Genomic DNA, 14,591 nt, shown 5'->3' on the forward strand with positions numbered 1-14,591 from the left:
ACTAATTTTGCAAAATGGTAACCTCCTCCACCGTTCGAGCCCTTTGGTTAGTATCAATACGGATTTACGGATCAATCGAATCTATAATTAGAAACAAGGGTTACGGATAGTTTCCAAAAGAAAATACAGCAATTAATCAGGACATCGATGTTTAACTTACACATTCCAACATCACTATCATCCAAATTGAATGCTTCAATAAAGTTGGTGTAGGTCTAACAATTAAAAAACAAATGGTTATAACTTATAAAAAACCACACGTAGATAATGGTCAAGTCTCTATATCTCTGCAGACCGACACTGCATCAGTTCTTCTAGAGGATATGCAATACATTCAGTTTCTTCAAGAACAAGTCAAGGTCTACTCGCGTCTTCAACCAAAATACATGTTTCAGTTCATTCCTCTCTTATGTTCCAATAGTGACTTCACTTAATTATTCTCTGTAACAGGTTCTAAGCGCTCCATATCTGCAAGCAATACCCACTAGTACGCAGGAAAGCAGAATCTGTGATCCCCTTATACTCAGATTGCTATTCAAAATCTATGATCTGGACCAAACTGAATTTTTTGGTGGTTGTAACTAGGAGGAGCAGGAAGAGTATAGCCTTAGAAGCAGAGGGTTATGTCTTGTTTCATTGGAGTATACAACAGGGGTTGCTCAAACCAATGGTGCTGATATATGGGCTCCTGTGAAGAAGACTCCAACATCGTCAACTCATGCTTTCAATCTCTCGTCTTCTAATTCTCCCTTTCGATGATTTCTGATTGTTGGGTAAGCTTCTAGAATGTTCAGCTCAAGATTTCCTTAACCAAGTTGGGTTAAGAGAAAAGGGAAAGTTCTATTTAGGATTAGGAAAAGAGTAGTTTTCCATTATCAAAATAGGAATAGGAACTAAGTCGAGTTCCCTATAAATATGTTTGATGGGTTGTATCAAACAGATATCAAAACACAAAGAGAGTTTGTGAGTTGTTTAGTTTTGAGAGATTTTCTAAACAATCAATAAAGAGAGTTATTCTTTATACAAGCTAAGTGTGTTTAAGAAACTTTATTTGGTATCAGAGCGTTAGGTTATTGGAGAACCTGGAACCTGTGACCTGTGAAGAACCAAGACGAAGATCTTGCGTACGTACAGTCGTCGTCCCCGAGTCATGGCAGACGAAAGCTCAGCACGTCCAAAGGAGTTTACTCCACCATCGATTCAATGCCCCATGCTAACTTCCTCTAACTACACGGTGTGTTCAATGAGAATGAAGATCTTGTTGAAGATCTATCATGTATGGGATGCAATCGAACCAGGATCAGCGGATCCTGATCTAAACAATATCGCGACAGGATTATTGTTTCAAGCTATCCCAGAGGCTCTTATCTTACAAGTCGGTGAACAAGACTCTCCTAAAGGGATATGGGATGCCATCCAATCTCGTCATCATGGTGCAGATCGAGTCAAAGAAGCAAGGCTTCAAACTCTTATGTCTGAATTTGAGAGAATCAGGATGAATGATTCAGACACAATAGATAGCTTTTCAAGCAAGCTATCGGAGATTGCATCAAAAGCGGTTTCTCTTGGGCAGACAATTGAGGAAGCAAAACTTGTGAAGAAGTTTCTCAATAGTCTACCAAGGAACAAGTTCATTCAGATCATAGCATCTCTTGAACAAGTTTTGGATTTACAGAGAACAAGCTTCGCGGAGATCATAGGAAGACTCAAGGCCTATGAAGAGCGGATCCTTAATGAGGAGGATCACCAAGATACTCAGGGTAAGCTGTTATTTGCAAACTCACAAAACACTTGGGGTTCCAGAGGCCGAGGACGAGACAGAGGAGGCAGAGGAAACAGAGGACGAGGAAGAGGCAGAGGCAGAGGCTACACACAAGAACAACAAACAAATCAAGGAGATCAGAATGATTCAAAGGATAAGAAGGATAGGTCGAAGGTGGTTTGTTATCGGTGTGATAAGCTAGGACACTATGCTTCTACATGTCCTGATCGACCACAGCAACATCAAGAAGAAGCAAATAAAATTGAGACAGAGAATGCGGATGCAGCTCTTTATTTGCATGAGGTTGTGTTTTTGAATGAAGAGAAGGTGATTCCGAAAAACTATGAGACTAGCAACACAGCAGAGGAGTTGTGATATCTTGACAATGGGGCAAGTAACCACATGACTGGCCATAGAGAGTATTTTTCGGAGCTCAATGAGAACATCAAAGGAAAAGTGAAGTTCGGTGATGGTTCTTGTGTTGAAATTGCAGGAAAAGGAGCGATTCTTTTTCAAAGTAAGACAAGTGAACAGATTCTGGTTTCAGACATCTACTACATTCCCTCTCTTAAAAGCAACATTATGAGTCTAGGACAGGCTACAGAGGTTGGTTGTGACGTCAGGATGAGACAAGACTACCTTACAGTCCATGATCCCATTGGAAGATTGTTGGTGAAAGTAACAAGATCACCAAATAGGCTCTACAAGATTAAGCTGAAAATAGGCAGACCAATATGTCTACATTCGAGTATTGTAGATGAAGCTTGGAAGTGTCATGCTCGGTTAGGACATATCAGTTTTAAAACAATGAAGATGATGTTCCAGCAACAGTTAGTACAAGGATTGCCGGAAATAAGAGAAGAGAAAAGATTGTGTGAGTCTTGCTTAGTTGGAAAACAAACTCATCAATCGTTCCCCAAGGCCTCATTGTTTCGAGCTTCAAAGCCATTGGAGCTTCTACATGCTGACTTATGTGGTCCTATCACACCTTCAACCTTGGCTAATAACAAATATGTGTTTGTTATTATAGACGATTTCTCAAGATATATGTGGACTATCTTGTTAAAAGAGAAAGGTGAAGCTTTTGAGAGGTTCAAGGTGTTTAAGAGCTTGGTAGAGAAGGAGATTGGGAGTTCTATCTTAACTCTAAGAAATGATAGAGGAGGAGAGTTCACTTCAGGAGAATTCAGTGAGTTTTGTGATACAAGCGGTATCAAAAGACAACTCACAGCCCCTTACACACCACAACAAAATGGTGTTGTGGAAAGAAGAAATAGAACTCTAATGGAGATGACAAGAAGCACTATTAAGGCAATGAAGGTACCAAATTATCTTTGGGGAGAAGCAGTTCGCCATGCTACTTATCTGATCAACCGAATACCAACAAGAGCGCTTGAGGGTATGACTCCATATGAGTGTTTACGAGGAGTGAAGCAAAACATTGAGCATTTAAAAGTGTTTGGCTGTTTGGCATATTCGAAAATTCAGGCTACAAACCAAAAGAAGCTCGACGATCGATCAAAACCGTTAGTACACCTTGGGATTGAGCCAGGATCCAAGGCATATCGGCTTTATGATCCAACAACCAGGAAGGTTGTTGTCAGCCGCGACGTTGTGTTTGATGAAAGAACGGGATGGAGCTGGAACAAGACAGAACAAGGATCAATGAGGGATCCAGGAATGTTTCAACTACGATGGGGTGAAACTATTGATGTTGGAGAAGGACCTGCAGTTATTGGTAATGTAGAACAAGAACAAGAACAGAACCAAGAACAGGGTGAAACCGAAAGTGATACATTAAGTGATTCTGAGCAAGAAGAAGTCGAGAATGACTTGGGCGAGGAGAACAATGTACAATTTCAGCAAGAAGAAATTGGCTATCCGCAGCTTCGACGATCGGCTCGTCAAATAAACCGACCAAGCTATCTTGATGACTATCTTCTTCTTGCTAATACAGAGTGTGAGAAGCTGCTTCTTTCACTTAATGATGAGCATGTGAACTATCACGAAGCGAAGGAACTAATGGTGTGGACAAACGCTTGTGTGGAAGAAATAAAATCAATTAACAAGAACAAGACCTGGTTCTTAGTTGAAAAACCACACGGTGCCAAGATTATTGGTCTTAAATGGATTTTTAAGATCAAAAAGAACGCGGATGGTTCCATCAACAAATACAAGGCGAGGTTAGTTGCAAAAGGTTATGTGCAACAATCAGGGATCGACTTTGACGAAGTATTTGCACTGGTAGCTCGACTCGAGACAATAAGACTACTTATGGGGATTGCTGCTTCCCGCGGATGGGGAATCCACCACCTTGATGTCAAGATGGCGTTTTTGCATGGAGAGCTAAACGAAGATGTCTATGTGTCTCAACCAGAGGGCTTTGAAAAGAGGGGAGAAGAACATAAGGTTTTTAAACTTTCCAAAGCTTTATATGGGTTAAGACAGGCTCCACGAGCGTGGAACACAAAGCTTGATCAAATCTTGAGAGGTTTGAACTTCAAAAAGTGCTACAAGGAGAGTGCAGTGTATCGGAAGGCAAACAGGGAGAAGTTTCTTCTTGTAGCTGTATACGTTGACGATCTCTTTGTCACTGGGAACTCATTGGGAGTGATTCAAGAGTTCAAAGCTAGTATGGAGTCCAAGTTCGAGATGTCAGACTTAGGACTACTCACCTACTACCTTGGCATTGAAGTACATCAAGGAAAAGATGGCATCGAGTTGAAACAAGAAGCATATGCACGAAGGATTCTCAAAGAAGCAGGCTTGGATCAATGTAATCTGACACACATTCCGATGGAGTTTGGATTGAAGTTGTCTAAAACACAAGGAGAACCGGTAGAAGACGCTACTATGTATCACCGGAGGATCGGTTTCTTAAGGTATCTCCTACACACAAGACCAGATCTCGCTTTCTCAGTTGGAGTGGTGAGTAGATATATGCAAAATCCAAGAGAGTCACATGTGGCAGCATTGAAGAAAATTTTGAGATATTTGCAAGGAACTCTATCGTATGGTCTAGTATTCAAGCGTGGAGGCTCACAAACGATCGTTGGCTACAGTGACAGTAGCCATAACACGGATCCTGATGATGGGAAGAGCACTGTAGGCCATGTGTTCTATCTTGGAGAAACACCAATTACATGGTGTTCACAGAAATTGAGAACAGTCGCTTTGTTTAGCTGCGAAGCCGAGTTCATGGCCGCAACAGAAGCAGCGAAGCAAGCTATATGGCTACAAGACTTGATGAGTGAACTTATGGGACAGAATTGTGAGAAGACAACCATATACATCGACAACAAGTCAGCCATAGAGCTCTCTAAGAATCCCGTTTTCCATGGAAGAAGCAAACACATCAGCAAGCGTTATCATTTCATCCGAGAGTGTGTTGAAAATGAGCAAATTGAAGTAGAGTTTGTACCAGGAGAAGATCAGTGTGCAGACATACTAACAAAAGCCCTAGCAAGGATTCAGTTCAAGATAATGAGGAGTTTGATCGGCGTTCAAGACCTCTTGAAAAAGGACTCGAAGCTTAAGGGGGTGATTGTTGGGTAAGCTTCTAGAATGTTCAGCTCAAGATTTCCTTAACCAAGTTGGGTTAAGAGAAAAGGGAAAGTTCTATTTAGGATTAGGAAAATAGTAGTTTTCCATTATCAAAATAGGAATAGGAACTAAGTCGAGTTCCCTATAAATATGTTTGATGGGTTGTATCAAACAGATATCGAAACACAAAGAGAGTTTGTGAGTTGTTTAGTTTTGAGAGATTTTCTAAACAATCAATAAAGAGAGTTATTCTTTATACAAGCTAAATGTGTTTAAACTTTATTAATATATAATTGATATATGGAGAGACGTATGAAGTTGGCTCATTGTCACTAATGGCTGTTTCTATTACTTTAATCCCCAACTCTGTGGTGGTTTCCCATTTACTTGGACTTGCATAATTTGTCTACATTGGTAACCATTGATTCTAATGCAAAAATTTTAACTTCCTAAGAACATATATCAAATTCTGAATTGAACAAGTCAAAGTGCAAAACAAGAAATTAACACAAGAACCAAGTTGTTATGCAATTTCAAAATTTCAATAGCTTCCGGTTAAAATTGGTTTAGTTCAGGTTAAATAGCATATTGGTTTAGAGAAACCGAACCAACAATGTCAAACCCGTTTTATTAGGGGGTTTTGAAGAGCAGCTAAACCCTAAGCCCAAAAATCGAAATTACGCTCATCAGCGAGAGAGACGATGGATCACATAGCTGCGGCGGAGGAGCAAATCGTAACGGAGAGACTAACCAGAAAGCTTGAAGAAGTTAACGCAGCTGCTCAGACTCAGCTTTCTCCTATCCAAGATCACATCAATTTTACCCTCCAGGTATTATTCGCGAGCTCATGACAATTTGAAATGTCGCATCCTTCATATGTTCTTCCTGATTTTGCAACGTTTAGCTTCTAAGTTCGAAATATGGAATCTTTATTTTGGTTTGATTCAGTCTTCGTACTGAAAGCTGCAATGTATAACTCATGTTTCTTGAAAAGTCCTAACTTTTTAGAATAACTCAATAGGTTAAGCTTATTAATTGGTAGTTCCAAATTTGATGTAATTTTAAGTTAGATATTTCACTAGGCTCATGAAAATGTTCTAAAGATTTGCTTTGTGGATTCCTTCTATCTTTTGTCTTTAGAGTTGTCTATGGATCAGGCTCATGAAAATGTCTGAGAGCATTGCTCTGTTTTGTCTTCAAAAGCACTAGTGTTAGTACCTTCACTTAATTCATGAGTTAAATATGATCTAGTGATTCGAGTTAATAAAACACCTGACAACAAACAAACTTCATTGTTTGCAGCAAGCTTATTTCAAATGTGCATATGAGTGCTTTGACAGAAGAAGAAAGCAAGAGGAGATAAGTAACTGCGTCGAGCACTGCAGTGTTCCCGTTGTCAAATCTCAACAGCATTTCGAAAACGAAATGGCTCAGTTTCAGGTATCCCTGCAGAAAGATGACACGAAATGTTTGCTGCGTATAAAGATGGATTGATAGAGCTGATCTTTTTTGAATTGAATGGGATGTTGTTATAGGAAAGACTGAACAGATCACTGATGGTGTGTCAAGACAAATTTGAGACTACAAAGCTCCAGAAGATCAGGCCTGAAGCTGTTAGCGAGATGGAGAGTTGCGTCCTCAAATCCATTGAGGAAAATCTTAATACATTACCGCATATTGTGCAGAGAATGAAGACAGCATTTAACATGACTTAACTTAAAATCTCAAATCCTTCAAACAGAACGTGACTGGCCCATTGTTTGAATGTTGCAGTCTTTTTATCTACGACCTTTGTTGTCTTTTTTATTTTATAAACTTGTTTTACTTGTTGTTATGTAAAAGGCTACATTAGGTTTAATAAATTTGGCTACTGGACTGAAAACTGTCTTTTGTTTGCTCTTCTTCGTCTCCCCCAGGTGAAACCTAAAAACCTTATGTAAACGCTCCTGTGTTTGTAATTGAGATAGAATCGTAGAGCAAACGTAGCCGCAAATAAAATGTTCTCTCCACTCTCTGGTAAACAAAAACTCTAGAAGTTTGTTTTCCATTTGGTATGGGGTTTTCATATAATCTTCTAGAATTACGGTAGATTTTAGTGGAATTGAATTAGAAATAACCAATAGGAAAACAAGATACATATGAATTTAAACAAAGAAAATAAAAAGTATTTGGAATAGATATTATCTAAAATATATAGAGATTATCTTAACAGTAAGAAAAAGACTTAATAGAGAGATTTATATACACCTACGTCTGTGTGAGACAATCAGAATCCTATCCTATATAAGTAAAAGACTATATGACTCCTTTCTCTGCCGCTTGACTCTTTTCTTCTTGTATCATATGTTTGATAACGATGGAGAGAGTAGATTATGATCAACTCAAGCGTTTGCAGGGAGAGAAGAGGTCGTTTAGAATGGTTAAACCTTTTACCTATTATGGGGAAAAAGGAGAATCATCCACCGAAGCTCATCATGCTAGTGTGAACGATAGCAAGAGAGAGATCAAAAGGATAACGATGAGCTCCTGCAGCTCAGGCAAACGACAGAAGATGATTCATGTGTGCGAAGAAGACCCTAAACAAAACCCTAATCATGATGCTTGTTCTACAAGTTTGTGCCATGAGGAGTCCAAGAGGCGTGGACAAGTGGTTACCAACAAAAAGGTTAAAAGAAGAGAGCCCGTTGAAGAGAGGGGGAGGACACCTGAATGGCTGGTTAAAGTGATGAGAGAAGAGAATGGTACGGACGTGAAGATGATAACGAAGAAGGACCTTGTATGTAGTGATCTCAACGAACATTATGCACGTCTCTTGATTCCCTGGAACGGCATAACGGATATGGACTTTATGAACGAGGAGGAGTTGGGTATCGTACACCAACATTACATAAAAGTGACTAAAAAAGGATTGGATTTTACCTTGGTGGATTTGAAGGGTAAAAGATGGGGGCTTAACCTCAGGAGATGGGATATGGGGCCCAATTCCAACTACGTCTTGGCTACAGGGTGGAACAAGGTCGCCGCCGATAACAGGCTAGAGATAGGCCAGACGCTTTGGATTTGGTCCTTCCGCACCTTGGGGAACAAGGTTGTCGCCGGTGCGGACCGTACCCCAGACAAGCTCTTTATTGCTTTCGTTCCTCTGGATCCAGCTCCGGCTCTGTCTCTGTCTCTGGCTCTGGTTAGGGATCCAGCTCCATGTTCACCTCCGGCTCAAGCTGAGGCTCAAGAAGAGAGTGTCAGAGTATTTCCAGTTCCATATAATAACTGGGAGAGGACGACTCGTCTCGAGGCTTTACAAGAGTCAGGTAGGAGAAGCTCACTGGTCCCTGTCACAGAGCTTGACCTCGAGCTCCGGTTGTAACTAGAAGATTCCGGCCAAATGAGCTCTGCTATGTGACCAATCTCTGTCTATAGTCGAATCTAACACTTAACTCTATTTCTTTTGGTGTTTTTTGGTTTTTGTTGGTGGCGTTTAGATTCTGATGATTATGATTCCTTAATTTTCTGAATGGATGATGTTTAATTTTGGCAAGTTTTATTCTCTACTGCTTTTATTTCATAATTCATACTAAGTACTAGTTTGAGTAAAAGCACAATTCATGTTTACATAAAAGCTAAAGATCATACACACAAATTCACTATAGTAAGAGGGTACTATTATAGACGATGTCAGAAACAGACAGAGACATCGATCTCATAGAATTCAGAAAAGAATATATACATTTAAATGTATAAATGCTCTGCTTTAACTCAATTGGTATCTAGGGAGAGAGTGATGTTATGAGCCACGAGAAAAAGCCAAGCTGTGTTCTTCCGCTGAGCCTCTCTGAAGAATACTCAACTAGCATGTTCCATAGGTCTCCTACAGTCATTTCTAGCAAAGTGATCCTTTCGGTCACCTGAAAAGAGTATAAAACACACTTCGTATAAAGGGGCTTGGAAATGGAGAACAAGTGGTTTTAGTGAATTATGATTTAGATAATAACCTGATTGAGATTTTGCAGGGCTTGAAGGCCAAAAGTGTAGTATGAAAGGAAGGGTCTTCCTGACTAGAGAAGTAGATAATGGAGAACGTTCTTCAAAAGTTTAATGATTGTGTTATGCAAGATATGTTGATTAAAATGGAGAAGTATACCTGTGAAATGGCAAGCCACTGAAGCATGACCTTTAGTTCTGGATCGCCTCCAAACACACCGCATCCCCAATTCCCTGTAGCTACACCAATCTTCTTCTCCTCATGATGATCGATACACCATACTTGAGAGGTTTCTACAATTTGGCTCGCCGAATCTGATGGTAGAGGAAGACGATCCACTTGATGTTTACATCGATGCAAGTATCCAGTGAAAGCCTTGTTAACTTCTCTATATATAGAAACAAAAAGATGATGCAGAGTGAGAACATGAAAAACTAGAGTGAAAGGCTAATAAATATTTTCTTTTCCATTACCGAAGGAGGCCATCAGGTTTGTATTGTCTCTTTCCTGGCTGACGGATGGCATCTATAGCTACAACTCTCCTTTTCCGCCTCATGAAACTATCCAACTCTTTCTTGTCTGCGTAATCGCCAACAAATTGGAACGAAGAGCCAAACCTAAACATGTTGACTTTCTTGTAATTAGAAACTACAATAAGCTTTAGCTTGTTCATTCAAATGTATTAGTAAAATATACCCGGAGTAAAGTGAAAATCTTTCAGCACCAACAATCTCAATTGCTTCATTTTCATCCATACGAGGCAAGAAGAGCATGCCAACAATAAGTTCCGGGTTGATCATGAACCTTATTTCTTCCTACATAGGATGACACATTTTCAAAACATGGTATAGTTTTGTCGGTGTATCTTTCTAAAAATGCAAGTAAGTCAAGTAACAATTTTAGACCTGAAGACATCCATTACGTAGAGTAAGACCACCAAAATATTCATCAGCAAAATCCACTTCAAGAGCTTCACCGGGTTGATCTTCTATTACTCATGAGGTATGAACCTAGTTCAAGAGCATACTCATGTTACATATGAAAGAAATGGATTAACATACAGTACTGAAGAAGATACTTAGTTGTGTTTCTATGTTACCTCAACAGAACAAAGTGGGGTGGTGGATTTGGCCCAATAATCAGCCTCAGGATATGAAACATAGCGGGGATTATACTCCAACGGAAGAGTTTTCCTCTCAAAGGAAACAAAGCCTGTGGGGATACATTGACATATCGTCCCAAAGTAATGGATAATGCACCTTATTTTGCTCTCTTGCTTCTTGCACTGACGCGTATACAAAAATCTTATGTAAAAACACAAGAAGGATTTGTAACTGATCTGGGGAATATAGTTGTTTAGTTGTAAAATTGTAAGGAGAAGAAACGGAGATACATACGAAAACAATTCATCAAAGTTGATTCCTTGAAGATTCTTTACGCGTCTGTCAACCTCAGGGAACAAACAAAAGAATGAACATGCAAGAAGAGCTGCTATTAACTCCTGCAGAAGAAGGCATAGAAGAGATGAATGAAGAAGCTTGGTTGCAACAATCTAGCACCTAAAAAGTACTATAGCTAGATATTAAGTTACTATATATAACAACTTTCACATTCAGTACCTGGCTAAGAAACACAATGCCAGCTTCTTGAGAGCCTAATAGACGAAGCCCGGACAAAACTCCATCAATAACATGGTCTGCCTTCTGATAGTGCATTTCTAACAGGGAGGGTAACTGGAGAAGTAATCCACACAATCCAGGAACCACCTCACCGAAAAAGTTTGCTGACTCTTCTATAGAAAACTTCTGCATCACGGCAAAAAAAATTGTTAATGATTACTTTATAATCCAATCCAAATGTTCGAATATTTTAAAAAAATAAAACACACAAACAAAAGAATTGTTACCTTGTCAAAGAAAAGAGAATACCCTTGAAACGCATAAGGTGCAAGATCAGATGCATCCAAGAAGAGGGATTGGCGAATATTCGTGATATGCAAGGCAAGAGCCTCCCCTGAGTTAACCATTGACTCACTCGGACCCTTTGACATTGTTTGAAGCTCCTCTTCAACAGAATGTGGCCAAACTAGAGAGGAAGAGTTAGCCACAAGAGGCAAATACTGAAGAAATGACTTAAGATCTACTCTCTTCTCCATGACCATCACTATTATTTCCTTTCCTGAAATCAACATTTGATGTTGTTGTAACTATCTATATATTATTACTTAGTTCGTTGACCATATTAGCTTGAAGAGAAAGAAACCCATTTTTACTTCTTTATAAACAGAAACAGATAGACACCTAAAAGTCAAACAAAGAACACGTTTACTCAGCTAGCTAACAACTACGTGTAGTCTGTACGCCATAATTAAAACGGCATGTAGTTTATTTTAACTTGAACCGAACAGAGATACCGGTTTATTTCGGTTTGAAATTCGGGATCAGTGTATCACTGGTTAATAATGGCTTCTAGGGATGTTAAGAAGGGCAGATTCACATTTCACAAATCTTTTAAACCTCTAATTGAGGTGATGGAGGAACTAGGGATTGAAAGATGAACGAATCCAAAGAAGAGATTGGGGAACGAATAAGGATTTTGCCTGAGATTTAAGGGTTTATTAGATTCAACTTCAAGAAGGCCAAAATAGAGAAGACACAGTCCAAGGCTCTGGCTTCGATTCTACGACCACCATAAAGTTATCACTCAACTCGTCAATAATTAAATAACATGCCTGATAATTTGTTAGGAAGAGAAAACAAAATAATAATTGCAGGGTCTGGGCTGGACCGAGTTTAGGCCGAGTTTAGGCTCGTTAGTGTTAGTTTTGTAGGGCTTCCTTGTGATTTGATTGACAAGGGAACTCGGTAGAGAAAAGAAAAAAAAATCTAGACTTTGCGAATTGTACTCTGAAACCTCGAGTCCAAGATCGAGGTAACTCGCCAGATTGTTGCTTACTTTGTGGTACTTAGGTTATTCTGTTGAAAACCCTAGATTTAGATTTGTGTCTTTTTTTTTTTGTCCACATCTCGCATCTTCGTTGATTCGTGGTTTCATGATTTTGATGTAGGTTTTTCGTACTACCAATGGCTGGGGTTATGCAGAAGTTCCTTATTGCGTCGATGTTCATGTGGATCCTACCTATTGCGATTCTATATGGATTCAACAATGATTTGCTTCCTGGTTAGTAAGATCTCCAACATAGCCTTGATGCATTTTTAGAGTAGAACCAATATGTTCTCGAGGTGTAAGTCCACATGAAAAGCTTAAATTTTCAGGTTTGACTTGATTTTATGTGGATATCTGTGTGGTTTTCTGATTGTATTTATCTCTTTTTTTTCTTTTTTTTTTCTTTTGAGTTCTACTTAATCGTGTTTGGACTTTGGAGCTCTTGAATTGAAATTCTGTAAGAAGCCATTGTATTAGAAAGTTAGAATGTAATTGGAAGTGCCTGCTTGTTCCTGTATTTGTTAGGTTGACAAAGGTTCCTCATTTTGTGTTCAACTTTAGAGTGTCATTGGGTGTTTGCATTATACTTGTGAGTTTTCTGTGGAACTTGACTAAATGACTGAGGATTTAATTGCAAAAGGGTTATGGTGATTCTCTATAAACCATGTTGGATTATGTTACTTAGGGGTGACTGGATTGTGGCTTTTGGTAGGTCTTAACATCCAGAGAACCACTATAGGGGGATCAAATACTAGCAACTCTTTATTAGCTTTCTTAGTGGACCTTGATTTTGAGAATAGCTGGTTGTTGAGATCTGATTCCAGATTAGAGAATCTTGTAGAGGCTGTGTTATAGTACTTGAGCATAACGTCTCTCTCTCTCACAAAGATTGTAGTATATTCCCAGATTTAGTTTTGTAATAGCAAATACGATAGAAATTGACCGTATAGGTGTTTCCAGATATTTTATCACCTCTTACACTACTCTGTTTAAATCTTTGACAGGTTCAACCACATTGACTCCACATTCTCTTACACTACTTAGTGGATTTCTTGCGGTGGTATCAGTCAATGTAGTGATTGTTTTCTACATCTGTTTGGCCTTGAAAGAACCTACGGATAAACACAAGCCAGACGCTTCCTTTGTGGCAGAGGCCAAAGATAGTGTAAAGAAATTGACAACAGGAGTCACAAGTACAGACCCTGCGCTCAAGAAAGAAGAGTGAGCAAAACCACATCCCCTTATTTGAAAACAAGGAACAGCGTCGAAATCGCGTCAGATGGAGCAGAGCTCAGGTTCTTGCAATGTATTTATTTTGTAACTGCAGAAGTTTCTTGGCTGCTATATCATTCTGTATTGTTACATCTGAGGGTTTTTTGGTGGTTGAGCAGAAACATACGCCATTTTGATGTTGAACAGAGTCGAGCTGATGCTTTAGGACAAAAGTTCTCAAAACCTTAACAGTTGTGACTTGTCTAATTTTAAGCAAGTTATCTGTTTTCCCCCACACGTCTCTGCCACATACTCGCAGACATTTTTCGAGTCTAAGTTAGCTCAAGAAAACAAATATTGAGTTACACATTCGATAATGAATAGAAAAGTAACTCAGTTACTGGTTTACGTCCAAAGAAATATGTGAACAAAAACGATCACCTTTAATGGTAATGACATCTTGTAACACTTCTCATATCTTAAACACTATAATGGTTCCAAGCCTTTAGGAAATTTTCTTCAGATTTTGTAAAGAACCACGAGAGAGAGGCAGATACATATGCATATAAGCTTATGCTTGTGCTTCTATAGCAACATCAGAAAGAGGAGGCATCTTAGTTGAAGCTCTTATGTTTGACATCACACGACCCCCTAAAGTGTCCCTGGTCTTGTCATTTATATTCAGAGCTTCATCTTCCAACTCAAGCACATAATATTTTTCCAACTGGATCCTTGAGATGATAGGCCATTATACATATTCTTACAGCTCCTTTGTGGGAAAGACCTTAGGAGATCATAGGAACTACCGTTATGCCTATCTTGGCAATCTCTTGATCATCAGTTTGTCTGCTGAGCCTCCCTGAAGAATAAAAAAGTTGTGTCCATAACTGTCTAATTTTAAGCAAGTTGATATGTTTTGTCCACACTTCTCTGTCAGATAATGTTTGTTTCTTCGAGTTTAACGTAGCTCAAGAAAACAACTTATGAATTAGAAATAATTTGATGAAATAGAAAGAAACTTAGTTTCGGTTCCGGCCCAAAGAGAAATGTGGACAAAAAAAAAGGATCAACTTTCATTTGGAAACATGTGAATTTGAAATTTTTTTTATCATAATACATGGTACATCCAAATTTCTTCAGTTTGTCTCA

General features: G+C 39.0%; 3 protein-coding genes and 2 pseudogenes across 7 annotated transcripts; 4 read left to right on the top strand and 1 right to left on the bottom strand.

The window, feature by feature from the left end:
* Nucleotides 1-1,150: 1,150 nt before the first annotated feature.
* Nucleotides 1,151-2,137, top strand: LOC147940881 (uncharacterized). Its single transcript, XM_087458302.1, has one exon. It carries the CDS (start codon nucleotides 1,151-1,153, stop codon nucleotides 2,135-2,137), a length of 987 nt encoding a protein of 328 aa, XP_087314428.1.
* Nucleotides 2,138-5,914: 3,777 nt separating this feature from the next.
* Nucleotides 5,915-7,187, top strand: LOC104700294 (uncharacterized). The gene is made up of 3 exons (XM_010415791.3): nucleotides 5,915-6,135; nucleotides 6,608-6,745; nucleotides 6,841-7,187. Exons 1-3 carry the CDS (start codon nucleotides 6,007-6,009, stop codon nucleotides 7,018-7,020), a joined length of 447 nt encoding a protein of 148 aa, XP_010414093.1. The 5' UTR covers nucleotides 5,915-6,006; the 3' UTR covers nucleotides 7,021-7,187.
* Nucleotides 7,188-7,984: 797 nt separating this feature from the next.
* Nucleotides 7,985-8,840, top strand: LOC104704310 (B3 domain-containing protein At2g31720 pseudogene; annotated as a pseudogene). Its single transcript, XR_015560692.1, has one exon. The product of XR_015560692.1 is annotated as a B3 domain-containing protein At2g31720 pseudogene (transcript).
* A 50-nt stretch (nucleotides 8,841-8,890) lies between these two features.
* On the bottom strand, nucleotides 8,891-11,442 carry LOC104700295 (putative poly(ADP-ribose) glycohydrolase 2; annotated as a pseudogene). The gene is made up of 10 exons (XR_015560691.1): nucleotides 11,191-11,442; nucleotides 10,904-11,089; nucleotides 10,682-10,785; nucleotides 10,384-10,588; nucleotides 10,190-10,294; nucleotides 9,981-10,099; nucleotides 9,758-9,901; nucleotides 9,444-9,672; nucleotides 9,295-9,357; nucleotides 8,891-9,207 (listed from the first exon to the last, which is right to left on the bottom strand). The product of XR_015560691.1 is annotated as a putative poly(ADP-ribose) glycohydrolase 2 (transcript).
* A 321-nt stretch (nucleotides 11,443-11,763) lies between these two features.
* LOC104700296 (uncharacterized) lies at nucleotides 11,764-13,737 on the top strand. Of its 3 annotated transcripts, none has more exons than XM_010415792.3 (3): nucleotides 11,764-12,215; nucleotides 12,352-12,464; nucleotides 13,235-13,737. In XM_010415792.3, exons 2-3 carry the CDS (start codon nucleotides 12,368-12,370, stop codon nucleotides 13,453-13,455), a joined length of 318 nt encoding a protein of 105 aa, XP_010414094.1. In that variant the 5' UTR covers nucleotides 11,764-12,215; nucleotides 12,352-12,367; the 3' UTR covers nucleotides 13,456-13,737. The 3 variants fall into 3 exon arrangements, with proteins under 3 accessions (XP_010414094.1, XP_010414096.1, XP_010414095.1); XM_010415794.2 differs by having other exon boundaries at nucleotides 11,773-12,245; XM_010415793.2 differs by having other exon boundaries at nucleotides 12,138-12,253.
* Nucleotides 13,738-14,591: the final 854 nt, after the last annotated feature.

This window comes from Camelina sativa, chromosome 7 (assembly GCF_030686135.1).
Source record: "Camelina sativa cultivar CO46 ecotype springtype chromosome 7, ASM3068613v1".
Classification (NCBI taxonomy): Eukaryota; Viridiplantae; Streptophyta; class Magnoliopsida; order Brassicales; family Brassicaceae; genus Camelina; species Camelina sativa.

Excerpts from the sequence above, each read along its gene's own strand:
- LOC147940881 (XM_087458302.1), top strand. The coding sequence starts at position 1,151 with ATGGCAGACGAAAGCTCAGCACGTCCAAAGGAGTTTACTCCACCATCG.
- LOC104700294 (XM_010415791.3), top strand. The coding sequence starts at position 6,007 with ATGGATCACATAGCTGCGGCGGAGGAGCAAATCGTAACGGAGAGACTA. Across the intron at positions 6,136-6,607 it reads ACATCAATTTTACCCTCCAG|CAAGCTTATTTCAAATGTGC; the intron begins GTATTATTCGCG and ends CATTGTTTGCAG. Across the intron at positions 6,746-6,840 it reads ACGAAATGGCTCAGTTTCAG|GAAAGACTGAACAGATCACT; the intron begins GTATCCCTGCAG and ends ATGTTGTTATAG.
- LOC104700296 (XM_010415792.3), top strand. The coding sequence starts at position 12,368 with ATGGCTGGGGTTATGCAGAAGTTCCTTATTGCGTCGATGTTCATGTGG. Across the intron at positions 12,465-13,234 it reads CAACAATGATTTGCTTCCTG|GTTCAACCACATTGACTCCA; the intron begins GTTAGTAAGATC and ends AATCTTTGACAG.